This window comes from Microtus ochrogaster, chromosome 8, assembly GCF_000317375.1.
Source record: "Microtus ochrogaster isolate Prairie Vole_2 chromosome 8, MicOch1.0, whole genome shotgun sequence".
Taxonomy (NCBI): Eukaryota; Metazoa; Chordata; class Mammalia; order Rodentia; family Cricetidae; genus Microtus; species Microtus ochrogaster.
In genome coordinates this window covers 23454857-23473825 of record NC_022015.1, presented here as the reverse complement: position 1 = coordinate 23473825, position 18969 = coordinate 23454857, and the positions used below count along the sequence as shown (strand labels likewise).

General features: G+C 49.8%; 1 protein-coding gene across 10 annotated transcripts in view; it reads right to left on the bottom strand.

The window, feature by feature from the left end:
- Tacc2 (transforming acidic coiled-coil containing protein 2) overlaps positions 1-18969 on the bottom strand; it is a 112854-nt gene that overhangs the window by 62481 nt on the left and 31404 nt on the right. For 2 of the 10 annotated variants that reach the window (XM_026781103.1, XM_026781098.1), the window contains exon 1: positions 7212-7657. The exons of 1 other annotated variant lie outside the window; for it this stretch is intronic. In XM_026781103.1, the coding sequence (XP_026636904.1) occupies positions 7212-7279 (68 nt within the window). In that variant the 5' untranslated portion in view covers positions 7280-7657. Of the gene's footprint in view, positions 1-7211; positions 7659-18969 lie in introns of those variants that run through there. 7 more of the 10 variants (XM_013347907.2, XM_005351374.3, XM_026781097.1 and 4 more) reach the window with 6 other exon arrangements.

Below are 18969 nucleotides of genomic sequence, written 5' to 3'. Positions count from 1 at the left end.
TGAGCCATCTCCAGCCCTACTCTTAATAATCTTCAAGAGTCTATAGTCACCAAGCCAAACAGATGTCCTCAACATAATCACCCAGTCTAACTGAAGGTCTAGGTCCTTCTTTCAATATCTCCTGTCCCCTTTCTCTCTTAGCCCTTGGCAATCATGTTTCTGAGCCCTGTTTCCCCCTGTTACTTAACACTAATTTGCCGAGAACGCAGAGTATTTTTAAAGTCAGGCCTAAATCTTCAGTATTACATTGAGAACTCAAAAGCGGCCCCTTGCAGGTTAATTGCTTCCTCACACACAGCCACACAAGTCTAGTGCATGAATGGGCTTGTGCAAATTCATTAATGGGATTGCCAAATTCATACAAATATACAAAACAGTTAAACATCCTCGGGCACACTCGTGTGTTGCACTGTTTACATCTTCCAGTCTAGAAGGAAGGCAGCATTTTTATCTGAGTGGGATTCTGGGAGATGGTGACTTTTAATACAGTTGAAAGAAAGCAGCACAGACTTGCTGATGGACTGGGAGAAGACCACCATTGGGGGTCCCTCCCATAGTGGGGTGAGGGTAAGGAGTGGAAAGACCATGGGGCTGTCTGGGCTCATCCAGGCTTTCCTGGAGGTGGTTTAAGTTGCCCATGTGTCAGAAGTGTGAGAACTCTGCTGCTACCCTCAGATGGAGCATTGCTACTGGCCAGAAATGTGGGATGATGACAATGGCAATGGAGCAGTCGTGTGAGAGAGGAAGCCCTGGGTGGGCGGATGAGGGCAGCAGCCAAGGGCGAAGACCATGGAGTCTTCAATCAGTGAGAGCAGATTAGAGCAGGCTAGGAGGGCTGTGTGGAAGAAGTGATGCTTCCACAGACCCTGCTGGCCAGGGGGAGGCAGCAGGAAGGAACAAGGACAGGACCTTGAAGGGACCTGTGGGGCCAGGGAAGTCAGTCAGCACTGAGCTTCGCTCAAGCAATGGGAATGCAAGATGTGTGCCTTGGGTTGGGATGAGGCGTGGCAGGGGACCGAGTCAAGGCAATGTGAGGTACAGGGCCGGATCTAGGTTTATGTTCAAGTCAAAAAGAAAGAAAAAATCAGGTAGGAGAGGAAGAGTCTAAATGTGGTCCTTGCCTTGCAGAGTGTCACTGAGTAGCCCTGTTCATTTGGAGTTCCACATTCTTCTCATGGGAGATTTGGGCGGTGGGCATAGATTTGAGAGCTGCCTGTGCTTTTTACGACTGTGTAGCATCCCTGAATCCCTCAACATCTCCCTAGCTAATGAGGTAGGAACTGCATTTCAAGATGGACAGTGGTTGGTGGCAGAAGATGCCTGCGAACAGAGACTTGCTGGAGCAGGCTGGGCTGTGGTTCTAGGGGGACTCAAGGGCCTATGGCATGTGTACAGCTCACCCCGGCTCAAGAAGAAATTGTCTCATCATGTTGCTTTGCGTCCCACTTACTGTAGCCTGGAAACAGAGTAAAGATGCTAGCCACCAAAGCCTGATGACTTTAAACTTGATCCTTAGGCCCCATGGGGTGAAAGAAGAGAACAGACTCCCACAAGCTGGCCTCTGACCTTCACTCACTTTTACACACCCACAGAGAGAGAATAAAAACCAAAAGACCAAAGTGACCTGGATTGCCAAATATACATGAAGTTAGCTACACAAGTTAGCAAGCAGGACTTCAGAATTATAGGGAAAGAAAGCAGGCTCCATCTAGAAGAAGCTGGGGAGAGGAGATGAGGCAGGGTAGAGAGGAAGGGCCATAGGAGATACAGCTAGATGGGGCAGCTGTGTTTGAGCACACAACCTTCTACAGTTTATAATGGTGGCCCAGAGAGTGAGGAGCCAATGAGGCCTGGCCAAAATGACTGGGATCTGCTCTGGCACACACGGGAAAGATACCTCACAAAGAGTCTGTCTGATCTGTGGGGTTAAAAGGCATATAGTGGCCAAGATTGGGCATGATCCTTCAAAACCACCTGGGAGCTCCAGACGCAGGGAGGAAGGGCACCCAGATACCCTGAATAGTGAATGAGGAATCTTTCATTGAGATGCCTCAAAACCCTTAGTTCTCTGTGCGTCCTGGTGACAAGAAGCTCCAAGGTGAACAGTACTGGCACACGATAGTGGGTGTGGACGCTCACCCCAGGATGTCTGTCTTAGTCTGTCTGATGCTAAAACAAAACACCACAAGATGAGCGGTAAAAATACTGAAGCTATTTCTCATGGCCTTGGAGCCTGGGAGAGCCAAGCCTAATTCAGGGTAGGTGTGGGCTCCCTGCCTGCCTCACAAGTGGCAGAACTTCTTGATGTGCCTCACAACTGCAGGAGTGAGCTGCAAGCCCCCCACCCAGGTCCTTGTCATCTCCCTAAGGCCCCAACTGACCCCATCTGTGCGGAGACCAGGATCTCTATGAGTTCTTCCCCGCAGAACCCTCTCCAATACTTTTCTTTCTGTGTGCATTAGGAGGTGCTCAGGCTAGGCAGGTCCCCAATCTCTGAGCAGCAGGCACCCAGCCCTGTCTTGCTCTTGAGAGGAGAAAGAAGTCAAAGTTCTTGGACCCAGGAAACCTGAGCGCTCCATGAGGAACCCAAGAGGGGATATGAAGATGGACAAGGATGGTGCCCAGGGGGAAGGGTGTGTACGAGGGAGCTATCAGCACATCCTGGACCGAGGGCTCAAAGATCCTGGGCAAGGCAAGAAACTCAGGTCTGAGCCTTATGTCAATCATCTTTACAATGGGATACTAGCAAACTATAACCCATTGCCTGCTTGTTATGAATAAAGTTTTATTGGAACAGTAAGTTACATATCATCTATGGCAGCTTTTGCCCTGTAGGAGCAGAGCTGTTTACTATCTGATTCCTAACAGTTTCTAACCTTGTGATTTAACCACTCAGAGGATTCAGTTTCCTTATACAGAAAATTTGCCTACAAGGTCAATATATTTATATAACAAACAAAACAGCCATGCAGAGATTGGCGATGCAGCTCAGTTCGGAGAGCGCTTGCCTAGCAGGCAGAAGGACCAAACACACAGCACTCCATAAACAGGGTGGTGCACACCTGTGATCCCAGCACTCTGAAGGTAGAGCCAGGAAGATCAAAAATTCAAGGTCATCCTCAGCTACGTAGCAAATTGGAAGCCAGTCTGGAATACATAAGACACTGTCTTTTAAAAGGCCAGACAGAGAGTGCACAAAAGTTTCTGTCGAATCTGGGTCTTTTCAGCGAAGCTAAGTAAAGAGCTCTTCCCTCCTGGCATGGAGTCTGCCTCATCCAGCTCTTTTTCCACGTCTGGCACCAACAAACTGCACCCACCTGCCCTGCAGACGCAACCGCTAAGAGAATTCACAAATATAAACAGAGCGAAGTCATCTGAGCAAGCGCAACTGATATAGGATGGGCGTGTGAGAGCAGGCCTGACTTAGTCGGTGCTTTGTGTTCAGTGGGTCTCCCCTTTCTGAAACAAAAGCAGGAGCCTGTGAACAATTGGTTTTCAAGGGACAATGGTTCTCAATGCCAAGTCCACCCTGTGAAGCTTTAGGGGCAAGGACGGAATTGATCCACACCCTTTGCTGACCTGCAGTGTTGCCCGGGCTCCAGTAATTCATCTGACAAGAGGAGCCAATCATATTTCAGGCTAATGTAGTTTCCTAGGCAACCAACAATATAGTCACAGAAACAGACTGTAAGATAGTAGAAAGAAACACAGAGCTTGGAGAGGCACTGACCCATAATCTCCTGACTTTGATGTAAAGCTCGCCTGCTGAGTCGTTCATACTGGATCAATACCTGAAACCCTAGGCTATGAGCAACATGGTACCCCAACCCAAGACCCGAGCAGAATGGGCTGGCATGACCCCTTGCAAGCTCAGGAGTTACCGGGAAGGCTTTGGAATGTTACTGCCTTTAGGGCCCCCAAGGAGCAAGCCTCCAAGATGGGGGAGGGCCAGAATCCTGTGGATCTGGGCACGAGGCCATAGAGCCAGGGTGCAGCTATCTAGGAATGATGCCAGAAGAGATGACACCCACAAGGAGCCTTTGGGACTTAAGCTTACACCCCACTCAACAGATAACTTGCAGCTTATTCAATGTGTGGGAACTGGGGGGGGGGGCAGGGAACGACTCCTAGTGGGCCCAGTAATAATATCCAAAGTAAAATCTACTTCAACATGTAGAATCTAGGGATCCAACAAGTCTGCAGAGGCTTGGTGGGGAGCATTTTGACAGCCCCTAAACCTCTGCTTTCTCTTTGTCCCCTGTACCCCTTCCTCTGCCAATTTTTGTAACAGCCTCCCTCCTTCTTGCTCCTGTGGCTCCTGGGGGACTAGAGTCTCATGGCTTCCCACATTTGCAGCCTGTTTTCTAGAGTCCGCCAACAGCCGGCCCTGTAAGAGAACCCTTGCCCACTGTCTCAGGTTGCACTGGTGCCTCAGTTGATTGGGGGGAGGGGGCTAAGCTGGAGAAGTCCCTGGAACTGATGACAAAGTGCCTGGTGCTGCTTCACTTAGAGGAAGCTACATCCCCAGGGGTTCCCCTTAGAGAGGAGGAGGAATACGGGGCTCATCAACAGGCCTCATTCATCTTTGATGAGAAATAAGTACTTCGGGGTGGGAGTCTCCCCCTCCTCACGACCCATTTCCCATTTGGAAGTGGTTATTGCTGCCCTGAGTCCTTCCCAGACAGAGAGGAGCATCTAAAGCAGCAGCCACGGGTTTCACAAAGACCTGGACAGAGGAGATATGAGCGGCTCAGGGCTTCTCAAACTCTACCCCAAACCTCGCAGGAATCTTTAATAAGCACTGGTTAAAAAGGAGATTGGGATCTGGGTGGAGCCTGAGATCCTACACCTCCGCCAGGGGCCACTGCTCCGGCGGCGTGTGTCCCACTGTGGGACTGCATGGGTTACCTTAAACCTTAGCTCTCTGCTTTCCTCCCTTCATCCCACATGCCTTCGGGTTCCCCAGTTTCTCTCCCCCACCCCGGCCCCACTGCTCTCTGAGACAGACAAACCTGTCGACTGGGACGAGGAACACCACCTACAGGCACCCACGCTCGAATCCAAGAGAGAAAGTCCTTGGGTCACATCCCAGTTCTCTCTCACTTTCGCCTTTATGTGAGGACCCCTGTGAACCCAGCTCTCACCTAAGTAGGAATGTTGGCTCTAGACTCCTGCAGCCATGGCCTGCGACTGGCAGCGGGTGAGCGCAGCCTGCACACCCTGCACACCCGGCCCATCATCTCACAGTGGAGGCCCGTCTCTGCCACTTCTGTATTATTCGTGGGCATGTGTTCTCACACACACTAAGTACTACAAAAAGGCCATGACTGTACAGGGAAGGGCTGCTTTTTTAACATAGTTTTTGTTCTTTCTTTCCTTTCTTTTTTTCTGGTTGGACAGAGCAAATCTGTAGGGGAAACAAGTGTCCCCATTACTCAAAGATGGGTTGCAGAGGAACAACCTCCCCCAGACTATTTCCCTCCCTCCGCTTCTCCATTACACTTATGTGGGGAACGGAGGGTGGGATTTTTGTGAATGAGCAAATAAAACATCTTAACTGTACCCGAAGACATTTCCGAAGTCTCCCGTGGTAAAAACAAGACTGAGTGGACCATGGAACATTGGAGGAGCAGCTTCCCTCTGAAAGTGGCCACTGGGCCTCAAGTTTTACTCTACTGTCACTGTCCCCTTGGGACAAACTCTTAAAGCCTGTTGTCTAAAAGGACTACATCTACCTAACAGAGACTCTCCAGACTCGGCCTTCAGCTTTCCAGAACACAAGGCAGTAACTCAACCAGGAAAGAAGGTAGGGACAGTAGCGACCAGGGGACTTAATGGCTGAAGAGCACTCAAATCTGGAGTCGCATTATCCTTTTTGGTCCCTCCAGTGCTCTGGTGGGGGTCAGCTGTGCCAGCGACAGAGCTGGTGTCCTTCGCTAATTTCCAGTTCAGGGACTTCGAAAACTGAGGCTGCACTGGGCCCCCCTTGAGTCCCACCAGGCACCTAACAATACCACCCCTGAATAGACAGGACAGCAGGGCGCGGGTTCGCATCATAAAACTCCCAAGCCCAGCACACCTCCACTGTAAGATTCTGCATTCTAGAGTTAGGGATAAAGACAGACGATGCTTCCACACCTGCTCCTCGGAGTGACTAGCTGCTCAAAAGCCAGGGCCTGGAAAACCACGCGGTTTATCCCAGCATGACATCACCACATGGGTCCAGCTTCTCACTGAAGACCAGTGAAGGGTGGAATCCCCCCACTCACCCATCATGGGGCCCAAACCCTACTCTACAAAGCATACCGGTCCCTGCTATCTTTCAATCTACATATCAACTATAAGAACCCACAGTACTCTGCCACCCCCACCCCTCAAGCCTCTAGAAATAGTCTCCTCTTTGGAAAAGAGGAGCAGACCTTGGAGTGAACTGGCAGACCCACTTCGGACGGCAGCCTTACTTGTCGAATTGGGACCTGGCAGGCCGACCTCCAAAAGAGCCTGGGTTCACAATGAAGCAAACCATAACAGAAACAGCAACTGTAATAGACGCACATCGGCATAAAGGCCACTTGTGATCACATTAGCACTGTGGCTTAGAGAAAAGATCGGATTCCTGGATCGATGCATAGTCAGGCATTGCCTCCACCAATGACAAGGCTGTTTGGCTGTCTATACTAATAATAGCAAGCGGCCTTGTCCTCAGTGTTAGCAGGAGTACAGGGTGATGCCTGGACTAGACCGGCTGTGCATGCACTCTAAGCTCCACGCCATCTGTCCTGCCACGCCAATAGCTAACCCAGACCTGTTCCCAGGGTAGAAAGATGCCGACATGCACAATATTTCTCCTAGGAGGAGGCCCTCTCTCCTTGATGCCTCCCTTTCCCTAGCAGGAAATACCAGGGGGAGTGAGTGCAGAGAAAAAGATGCCGACAGCACAGAAGCCCCCACCATGCACCCTGCTGCTGAACAACCAAAACCGAATTCCAGACGGCTATTTCTGCTTCCTGGGGCTGCAAGATACTCAGTCTAGCTAGGACACAAAACACTACAAACAGCAGCCACCAGGTAAAGCTTTGTAAGGCTACCCAGGCCAGCCTAGGCTTCAAGCTGCACCGCATGGGGGAGGGAAGCATTAACAAAGCAGGGCAGCCTCTCCTCCCCCCTCCCCCCCCCCCCGGGGGCTCCGGGCAGCAGAGCACTGCACTTACATGGCCTCAGAAACCTCCAGGTTCAGGTCACTGGCTGGGGCTGGCTGCAGGGACTGCGACCCTCCCATCCTCGCTGAGCCCTGGCGTGCAGGCTAGCCGCGGGCAGGGCCAGCGTCCTGGTGCGGTTCCTCCAGCCCGGGGTGGGCCGGCGGGCGGCCGGGGCTGCTGCACTGCAGATGGGAGCAGCTGCTGGCATCCGTGGTGGTGGAGGCGACAGGGAGCTGCGGCTCGAGGCCGGAGCCGGCCCAGGGGGCGAGCACCGAGGAAGTGTGCACGCGCAAGTGCAGCTGGCGGGCACGCGCCTAGGTGTGCGCGTGAGCGTGGCCCGTGTGCGTGGAACTGCCTGAGAGGAGGCAGTGTGAGCCCAAGCACTGGCGTGATCGGAAAGGATCTTCCCCTCTTAAAGACCCTGCTCAGCCTGTGTGTTGGGACTTGATGATGTCACCACCACCAAGTGGCCAGACGCCTGCATCTTCACAAAGCTCCAACATTGGCTCCGGAAAACGCCGGGAGGAGGCGAAGACCCTCCCTCTACTCACACACTGAGCCGCAGCCTCCAAGACCAGCCCAGAACGCTGGCTAGTGCAGTGTGTCTTTTGAGATGTAAATGCACCTCTCACAGGCAACTTGAGGCCCTCGTCTAGCGTCTAGCGATAGACAGAGTTGGGGACAGGTCCCTTCTCGCTCCAGCTCCCACCCCCAGACTGGAGGAGGGCTTCAGGAACCAGTAAAACAGGCTGCAGGGGAAACAGGACCGCACACCTGAAAGAACTTTCTTCAGATAGCACAGCTGGGGAAGGACCAAAGTCTGTCCCAGGGCAGCGACCTGGCATGGCTCTCCGGCTCCCAGCTCACCAAGACCAGGCCTTCCTCCAGGTACACTTTCTTAGTTTGACCAAAGTCTGCGGAGGTTGAGGCAAATTGGAGAGAAAGAGGCATATAGAGCCACCTCCGGGGACTGGGTCTGCAGTCTGGTCTTTGGCCACCAGAAGAATTTTCTACAGACAAGCCCTATGCCATGAAGGCTGTGCTCCGGAGTCAGGACCTCCGTATAACAAGAATATACAGGCAAAAGGTGGCTGTGAGGGACATATAAAGGTTCACCTCTGACAGGAAACACAGGCTGGCTTAGGTGCTGGCGACACCCGGTGCCAGACCCCATTTGCCTGTTGGGAAGCAGCCAGGTCTCTAGCTCTGAACGTTTGATTGATCTCTGGACCTTCTCTCACTGGAGGCTACTTGAAAAACATTCTCTTTCCCTGTAAGTGGTTTGAGGGCCCCCTTCACCCCTGTCTGCCTCACATTTGGTGGGCTGGCATCCTGAGCCCCGAACAACTGAATTCAAACACAACTGATTATGGGAAAGCAGAAAGACTCATGTGTCTTTTCCCACAATTCCTCTGCTTACAAGGCAGTTAGTTCTTGAGAAATATATGCATTACGGTCCAAAATAATGAGATGAATGTAAAACCATTCAACCATACAATAAAACCAAAATAAAGCTACCCAACACATTTTAAGATTTCCCCCAATATACTGTTTTCCTCAAGTGTGGCTAAAGATGTCGGCACAGGTCAGCACGTACAGAATTTGCTACTTGCTACAAGTTCCGGAGCTCCAGGCCAGCAGAATTCCCTGTCTCACATTTCTTCCCTGTGTCAAAACACCCTCCCATCAAAACTGCTTCCAGGAATCAGTGACATGAAATCTCCAGGAAACACCGAGGTTTCCTTCTGTATTTAAATGAAAATAACGAACAATGATGCCAGTCTTGTGGGGTAGGTGACTCTCAGCAGGGCAGCACATCCCAGGGAGGCCAACACTCATTGTCAACAGTGATGTCATCTGGTGACAGGGATCCTGCAACTTATTTATCCAATCATATTCATAGGGAGGGGGAAGGGGGTCTTTATTTTTTTTTAAAAAAAATCTTTTTGGTTCTTTCTGCAGTTAAGGAGCCAAAAGAACCTTACAGTGTGTAGCTAATGCAGATTCTTCTGAGAAGTGTGTGGCAGACAGACTTCAGTTAGATTACACAGTGGTAAAATGGGTCGTGCTCAGCCTGCACTAGCCGCATTTTGACCCCCAAAGGCTTTACTTTTGCCTCTTTAACTTTCTGCTTCTAGAATCCCTCTTCCACAGTGGCCTTGGATTCTGGGCTGACTGACTGGTAAACACCTTAACGACAAAGGACCAACAGGAAGGGCCACCAAGCAGTGGTGTGGCATGCATCCACATCCCCCTCTAAAGGAGGAGACTGTCCTTAGTGGTGAGGTTCATCAGGAATGGGAGACCCACCTCATGGGACTCAGGCTGTCCTCTCAAAGCGGGAGGACATCACCTCATAGGACCTAGACTGTCCCCCCCTCAGAGTGGCAGGGAAGCACCTCGTGGGAGCCAGACAGTCCCCCTCAAGGGATGCCAGTTACAGCAACTTCTTCAGACCCTCAGGCAAAAGCAGAACTGAGATAATGGTCTCTTGGCCTGGCCAGGATCGCAGGCTCTCTCAGTGAGGCAAACCCAGCCCCCCACTTCTGCCCACTCCCCATTTTTTTCCATATAAAATATCAAAGCTTCTGTCAGCGCACGGAAGACAGACCTGGAGTCACTGAACCCTTTATCTGTTCTTCCCAACAGAGTCACATTAATGAACTCTGCCCTACACCACTCCTTGTCTCTGACCGGTTTACTGGGACTCCCAGGGCTGGGGTGACAGAGCCACAACCAGAACCTGGTTTGTGCGTGGCATGCGGAATCACAGGGCTGTCAGAACGTCCCAAAGGCTTTGAAATGAACCAGAGTTCAAATCCTGCTATCCACCCTTGAGCCAAATGCCTAGGCAAGCAGCCCGCAAGTACTAACTGACACAGAAAAATGAACATACTCTAGAAGGGTTTGGGAGAAATTATGCTAAATAAAATCCATAGACTCTTGGGACCAGGTCCTCCTTTGCCTGCGTAGAATAACAATAAGGCATCATTACAGTCAAGTGCTTCTACTCAGACTCCTAACAACCCCACAGCTACAATATAGTAACATATTATATAGTGGATAATATCACCTCGTTGATATTAAAACTATGCCCCCAAACCATGGTAGAAACAGGAAGCACTGGGCACCTTGGAAGTTACTGACAGCTAAACTTGTGCTGTGTGCTTCCTTATTGAAGAGCCACTCAGACCCGTAGTTAATCTCTGATGCTGACCATGCCCGCCATTTGAACTAAACTTGATTCTTTGGTAATTTAGCCCACAGGGAATGCAAAGCTGAAGAAATGGGGAGGGAAAAGGTTGTGCAATGGCCTCCAGGTGTCTCCTGAAATTCCCACAGAAGCCCTAAGCCCTGTTATACTGGAACTCAGAGGAAGGTCTATGGCAGGTGAATAGGGTTAGATAACATCATTACGGGTCCCCTCATAATGGGATTAGTGCCCTTATAAGAAGAAAGAGGGGCTGGAGAGATGGCTCAGCGGTTAAGAGCATTGCCTGCTCTTCCAAAGGTCCTGAGTTCAATTCCCAGTAACCACATGGTGGCTCACAACCACCTGTAATGTGGTCTGGTGCCCTCTTCTGGCCTGCAGGCATACACACAGACAGAATATTGTATACATAAATAATAAACTGGAAAAATCATTATAAAAAAAAGAAGAGTCATGTAATCTCCTACACCCCCATAAAAGTATGCCAAGAAGAAGGCTATTTGTAAGCCATACAAAGCCTCAAAGAGTTTGCTCATGTGTACACCCTGATCTGAGACACCCAGCCCCCTGGACTATGAGAAAAAGATGTTAGCTGTTTGATCTTGAGTCCATGTTGCTTTTGTTATAGCAGCCAGGCATCCAGAGGCCTGTAGACACAGGCTGGACCCAGGTCCAGTTCCCTTAATGGCTGTGACTCCATACTCTACTCCGGATCCCCTTCCTACCTCCCTCATCTTCCCCAAATCACACAAGGTCAAATCACAGATCCGTATGTATTTGCATGGTAGGAAATTCACCAGGGCTTACCAAGAAGCAATAAAACGCCACAGACAGTCTCCCAGTCACTTGTTCCCTCATTTATTGAAGCATGCTCCAAGGCCCTGGCCAGGCCCAGGTCAACGCTGAGGCTGCAGTGGAGTTCCTAGTTTTTCCCTGTACCTTCAGTTATCCAGAGAATGCACAGGTGACTCAGCACTCTGTTTTCCTGACTTTCACATGCTGGCCGTTCCTCCCATCCTTCCCACCCTGACACCGGTCCAGTCTCCATCCTGGCCTCCGTCTGAAGAACAGCAGAACATCTCCTCTCTAGGACACAACAATTATGCAAATCACTTTCAAACACTGATAAGACCCGGCCTCAAACAGCCCTTGCACAGGGCTTTGACCCTTATCCACATGCAGCGACCGAGGCCCTGAAGGTAGGCCAAGCACACATAGGCAAGCCAAGCACACATGGGCAGGCTCCACTGCCACCTAGCCTACTGATGTCCCACAAGAGTCTAGAAATCCAGATAAACCAGGAAATGCCTCTATCATTTCTAAAATAATTAGCAATCTACTGTATATTAACACCCCTATAATATTATAGGCCTGGTCTATGTATAGTCATTCAGATAACTCATTCTCACGTTACTAATTGTCAGTAAGCCAGACAAAGATCTGTAACCACAAGATGAACCATGTGATCCAGGCTCCACATTTCACAGCAAGGGTCTGAGGCCCCGTTAGGGCTAGAGACATGGCTTGGTGGTCCTTCTACTTGTGCAGAAGACTGGGGTTTAATTCCTAACATCCACATGGTGGCTCACAACCAATTATAACTACAGTTCCAGGGAATCTGGTGCTCTCTTGGCTTCCTTGGGCTCCTGCACACATGTGGTACACACAGTTTCAGGCAGACTCACACACATACATATAAAATAACAGATGTGTGTGTTTATATATATATATTTTATATACGCACACACATATATGTATGTATGTATATGTATACATACACATATATATGTTTGTTTTTCATATATGTTTGTGTAGCCCTGGCTGTCTTAGAACTTGCTTTGTAGATCAGGCTGACCTAGAACTCAGGGATCCACCTGCCTCTGCCTCCCAAATGTAGGGGATTAAAGATGTGCACCAACATGCCCAAAATAAATTATTAAAAAAAAAAAAAGACAGCTAAGTCAGGCTATCCAGTGCCTATCATCTCAGCACTCAGGTGTGGTAGAGGAGTGAGGATTAGGAATTCAACATCAGCTTTATCCGCACATCACGTTCAAGGCCAGTCTGGACTATAGGAGGCCCTGTCTCAAACAATTATTTGTTTGTTTTCAGAGTGTTTAAAGTACCTCTGACTCTTTGAGAAATAAACCTAAGTGGAAGACTACATCTGTCCTAACAGCATTCCTTACCCAGCTGTGCTGTGAACCCCTGAGCTGCTAATTGCCCAAGCACGTGGGAAAGGAAAGTAGGTCAGATCACAGAACAGCCCAGGAGAGAATGCTAAGGATGTAAACACAGCTACAGAACAGGCTAGGCAAGGTTCTGTTTCTTTTAGCCCAACCTGCAACATCCAACAAACTAGCCAAAATGATGAGCTCTTGGCTCACTGGGGTCTCAGTCTCAATACAACAGGTGGAGAGTAACTGGGGAAGACACTCAAGATCAGTCTCCGACCCACCCCAAGGCTGCGGCATGCACGTGTGCCCCCACACACGTGAATACACACACACACACACACACACACACACACACACACACACACACCAACATATACAATAAATAAGTAAAAAATTTAAATAGTAACAAAAAAATCATTCCATGTCTTGTTATGATATCACTGATATATTCTCTCCTACGTCCTCTACAGGAGACTGAATGTATACGGCTTCTACAATAGTCTACCACCAATCCGGTATTCAGCAGGCACACCAAGAGCTACTGGGCTGCCCCCTGGAAACCAACATCAGAAAACTAGGACGTTTCCTAGGGAGGTAGGTCTGGTTGCTCCATCCTCAACTGAGAGCCCCACCTGTCATGTCTCCATAGCAACAAAGTATGATGTTTGACTAGTTGAGCCACCATGTCTCCATGGCAACAAGGTTACATACAAGGAAGCAAAGGGTACCACCAGGACCACATTTTTGTCTGCAAAGTCCCTAATAAACATGATCACTTCTCAACTACTCAGTCTTTCTATTAGCCTCTTGCTGACTGTCAGGGAGATGCTCAATGCCACCGACCACAAGGCTGGCCCAAGAGACAGGATGTTGTGAAGTACACAGAAGAAAGCCTGGCCACAGATTCAAAGTTTACCAACGTTCCTGAGAAACAGCAACTGGCACAAGCAGGCCTTGTGTGAAGAGCGGAACCTGGCTAGGGTGACGACCAAAGGCAGCTTCAGAGAGAAGACAGGAGCATGAAAGAACCAAAGACTTCCAGGAAACTGTAAAAAATCACCTACATGCGCAGCAAAAGTCAGGATAAAGTAAGGGACAGGCACCTCTGACACCAGCAGAAAAACACGGTCCAAATCTCCATCCACTGTCAACACTAACAGATGGACGTCATCAAAAGCCACAGTAGTGATTCTCAACCTGTGGAGGGGTCGCATATCATATATCCTGCATATCAGATGCTTACATTACAACTCATAGCAGTAGCAAAATTACAGTTGTGAAGAAGCAACAAAATAATGTTATGATTGGGGGTCACCACCAAATGAGGAACTGTATCAAAGGGTCGCAGCATTAGGAAGGCGAGGACCACTGCTCTAGAGTGTGTTAAACTGAGTCCCCGTCGGTCTTTTCGCTTCCTTTTTCAAAGTAAAGTTTCAGACATTTCCCTAACTCCTGAGGGTAGAATCTGGATTCCTTCAGCGGATCCATCCTAAGCAGCTTCTCTCGGGTAACAATCTTCTTCGGGTTTTGCCAGACACCCTTCCTAGAACTAACTTTACCATCTGATCACAAATGACAAACAAACATGGTATCCCAAGACAGGCGTTTGGGTCAGTAAAACCCCACCCTCCAAAAGTCCAGGCTCCTAATTAGAAATAAAGTCAAGGTTCTCTCTGTGCCAATGGACTCACCTGGGCCAGGTGATTGCTTCTGTCTAGGATCAAACAGGCAACCAGTGCTGGCCATCTTTCTTCTTGGTAGCCTTCTACAGAAAGAACAGAAAGTTTCATAGGCACGCTAAGAAAGAAGGTCTGGGTTCTCAAGAGAGTTTTAGTATGTCTGCTGTGTGTGGGGCTCCTCTGAGTTCCTCTGGCGCTGATGCCTCCTGGTCTGCAAGACTACTTTGTATCAGGAATAAAAGGCCTTTTAAGGAAAACATTAGGGTGTAAGCAGAGATGAGAAAAGACACTGCTAGAATGGATGCAAGGCTGATTTCCCCAGCCAGACTGGAAAAACAGGCTGAGCATGATCACCTGCCCGGCTCCAGGAATTCTTAGGGGCTGCAAGGAAAGGCCTCCAGATGAGCACAGTAACCAGCCAATCCAGAAGCCCCAAGTCTCCAGTGAGAGCAAAGAGGAGGCAGCCTGTTCACCCTGAGGTAGATTCCTTTCCAAGCCCCACCAGCTATCAACACAGCCCGGCACACTGCACTCATCCCCCCCCTCCGCCCCCTCCCGTGAGCAGTGCCGCAGAAACCAGGCAAAGCAGCTCAGAACTGCTGACTCAAGGCAGAAACCCAGAGCACTGGGCCAGAAATAGCCATGAGAACCGACAGAGAGAGAGAGAGCATGTCTGCGGGCAGAGTGAGTGAATGAGCGTGTCAGCATGTGTGTCTGTGGTGTGTGGGGGGGTGTGTGTGTTACCAAGCCCTAAAAATATCACCTTCTTTACATAAAACATCCCAAGAAGCTCAATCTGTAATTCTCCCCATGCCCTAGCTGCACCAGCACACAGCTGTCTGGAGATGCAGGAGATTTGCCCTCTCGAATACTTAGCTCCTTAGGGATTGATTTGTACACATGGAGACAACTGTCCTGTGACCTCAGACTGACTTGAGTCTTGACCTATCTTGCTGACCTTACAGAGATGTTGGGAGAGACCCCGGGGCATAGACATGACTGACTAACGGTTTGCAGAGTCTCAGGAATGTACGACCACCACTGGCAGGGTCACCACGACTTCACCACACCTGGATGCAGGCTTGGCCGAAGGAGACACTCCCCAGACATAAGAGTGGATGAAGTCGATGAAAAGACAAGCCACAAGGCAAACTCGGACTCCCTAGCACACGGTTATCACAGCAGTTCAGGCTGCTACTGTCTCTTGCCTGGACCACGATGACAGCCATATGATCCTCAGACCTCTGGCCTCCCCCCTGCCCCCACCCTCCCCTCCTACCAGAAATCACCCCAAATTAAATTCCATCTGAACTCTCCCTTGCTTCAAGAGAATAGATGGGTTTCCTTTCTCAATGCCTTGGATCCCAGTGACCCACCAGGCCCAGCTGCAAGTCTCCTGCCATTCTGGAACTAACCTGCAACTATGCCCATGGCCTATGTACCCTCACTCACGCCTCTCTGGCGTCTCCCTGATCTGCTGCCTGGGTCTGAGGACTGCTCCACACCCTCAGGGCTGGCACATGAGCTGACCTTTTTCTACTCTTTGCCATCACCAAGAACCTATTCACACTGCAAACCTCTCTGAGCTATTTGGCTCATATATATTCACTGATCACATTAAGCCCACAAGGTGGTTGCTACTATGCTCATTGCAAAGACAAGTGAACTAAGGGCTGGAGAGATGGCTCAGAGGTTAACTGACTGCTCTTCGGGAGGTCCTGAGTTCAATTCCCAGCATCCCGCATGGTGGCTCACAACCATCTGTAATGAGATCTGGTGTCCTTTTCTGGCCTCCAGGCACACATGGAGGCTGAACACTGTGTACATAATAAATCTTTAAAAAAAAAAAAAAAAGACAAGTGAACTAAGACCTAAGACTGAGTGGTCAAGTCAGGAGTGTCCAATGTCACATAGCTCAGAAACAGGCCAAGTGACATGTCTCCCTACCTTTATACCCCCTCCCTGTACCACATCGCAGTGGCTGGAACCTGGCTTACAAAACACTGGAGTAGACCTCAGTCTGGTCTACAGGGTCTAGCCTACAGAGACTCTCATCCCCAGCAATTCTTCCCTTCCCCCTGGCATGAGAGCATCATGTAGCTGTGCTCTGGTTCGTGTGTAGTTCATCCCCACAAAGCCGCACAGGAGTTTAATCCCCGAAGCCACGAGTTAATGGCATGAACAAAGTGAAAACGGAATGAGAGGTGAGGCCTTTGGGAGGTATTTAGGTTCAGATAATTGTGTGTGTGTGTGTGTGTGTGTGTGTGTGTGTGTGTGAATATTCATTCATTCTGAGTAAGTCTAGGTAGTTTTATAAGAGGGACAGAGACCAGACAGACAAACAGGTTCCATGTCTCTTGCATGCAATGCTCTGTGGGAAAGCAGCAAGTGGGTGGGAGATCCGCTTCTTTTGAATCATTTACGCAGTATTTGGACAGTCAGCCTCCCAAATGGTTAATGAAATACACGTCTCCTCCTTATATAGTTACCCTGCCTGGTTCATTTCATTATAATAACAACCAGCAACAAAACCTAATCAAGACTCTGCCTACAAAATTGGATTGCTGTTGTGGGGAGCTGGCGAAGGGCTGAGCGTGAAACCGTGCCATGCAGTGAGTGCTTCCGAGGAAACTCTGGTATCGGCTTAGGAGAGAAGCTAAGACGTCCCTGCTCTCCTCTTGCCCAGGAAAAGCTCTTGGGTCTTGGAGGGGCTTTGGTAGAGGGATGGAAGCTATCTGGGCCATGTGGGAACAGTTTATCAGAAAGCTTGGCAAGCCCACAGGCCGTGAGCTTCAGGGCAGTGTTTCCCATGTCTGCTGCTCTCTGGGCCTCCTGCACTGACACCAAGAAATCAGCTTCTTCACTGGAGAGCCAAGCTGCCTTCCCAGACTGCTATCTCTAGGCCTGTTCAGAAAGGTAGCCCTAGGTAGGTTTTCAAGACACCAATTCTTAAGAGATAGCTGTCCCTAGAAGGGGCAGTGAGTGGTCAGGTCTGAGGTCAGGGATGACCTCAGTGGGGTCTATGTGCCAGCACACTAAGCTCTTGGCCTCACGTTCTGCAAGGCTGGCTCAGGCGGCGCTAGCCCGAGTGAGGACTTCCAACTTGTATTCCTGAAGATTCTGACGGTCAGGCTCCCAACCTAGCCTCGGTTTCTAGTGGCTTTACCAACAGCATGAAAGATGAGGGGAAAGCCTCAAGAGGTCGATGCTGGAGCAGACAGGAACATGGCCAGAATTGTGACGTAGCAATCGCCCGTCATCTCTTTCCCAGGAGAAGCTTGTGGCTTTGGGAGGGTTTGCTCAGCAGAACGCCAAGTCCTCTCTACGTGGTTTTCCCTTCCTCTCTCTTCAGGGCACATCTGTTCTGCACAAACATGTGGCCAGATGATTAGCAGTGGGCACGAGGGAGCGGGGAAGCTCTTGTAGGAAGCCGTTTAGCCCGGAGTGTGGGATTGTGACAGCATGCCCCCAGAAGCGGGAGGCTGCAGAAGGTGCCCAGCAGGCTTGCAAGAACAGAGCATCCACAGAGCAAAGGAGATGTACCTTTCCAGGCCCTGACACAGAGAACAAAGCCACAGATGTGAGGCCTGTGGCTGCCTATGCATCACGAAGACACAGGAGGCAGCCAGCTCTAGCGGAAGACGCTACAGGAAAAATGTAGAGCAGGGATACAACCCCCACACTGTGGCCCAGGGAACCTCAGACTCTGGCCAGGCTGGTGAATCAAGACTTGCATTTCAGTGAGTGAGATGAAGGGTTAATTTGTGTATTGTTGAAACCAGAGCTGAGCCATTCAAAAGCCCATGTGATGGGGAAAGACGTGATTTACATGGACCCCTGAATCCAGGCCCTGGCCTTGTGACTAACGACATGGAGACAAGAGAGATGGAGGACACACTTACACAGGGGATGGATGGAAACACAGATGACCATGTCTGGTGCAGCTGAGCCAGGATATGGAGCCTCAGGGCACATCAGCCATCAGTCCTCGAGCGACTGCTGCCTTAACAGGCAGCTACCAAGGCCTTTTAAAAATGCAAATATGATCACATCACTGTCCTGCCCGGGGGCTTCTGGACACACTTAAAAGAAAGGCAAGGAAGCCCAGGGTTAAAGCTGTGTGCAACAAAATATAGCAGCCTTGGATTAGAGCCCAAAGTATAAAATAAATACCCACGAGTCCACACTGACATTAATAAGTGATTGAATACATTAGGAAACGGGGGAGAAGAGAGTAACCTCTCGAACAAAAGAATTATAAATAACTTATGCACCCTCCCCTCTTGACAGAAGGGAGCACAGCCCCTACACTGCAGAGGGGGCTGCACAGAACGACTTCTTTGCAGAAGCTACAGGATAGGCAAGGCAAGCCATTCAGCCAAGGAGCCAAGTCAACTGACACTGGGACCCACCATTTTATAAAAAACGATACCTTTAGGACAGAGAGTTGGCTCAACAGGCAAATGTGCAGACGGCATAAATCCAGCAACTGACTTTAATCCCTGGAACCCATGCGAAGGTGGAGAGAGAAAACCAGTGTCACAAAGCTGTCCTCTGACTTCAAGGAAACACGGTGGCACAGCTTTATTTTATTTTATTTTATTTTAGTTTAGTTTAGTTTATATTTATTATATGTACAATATTCTGTCTGTATGTAATCCTGCAGGCCAGAAGAGGGCACCAGACCTCATTACAGATGGTTG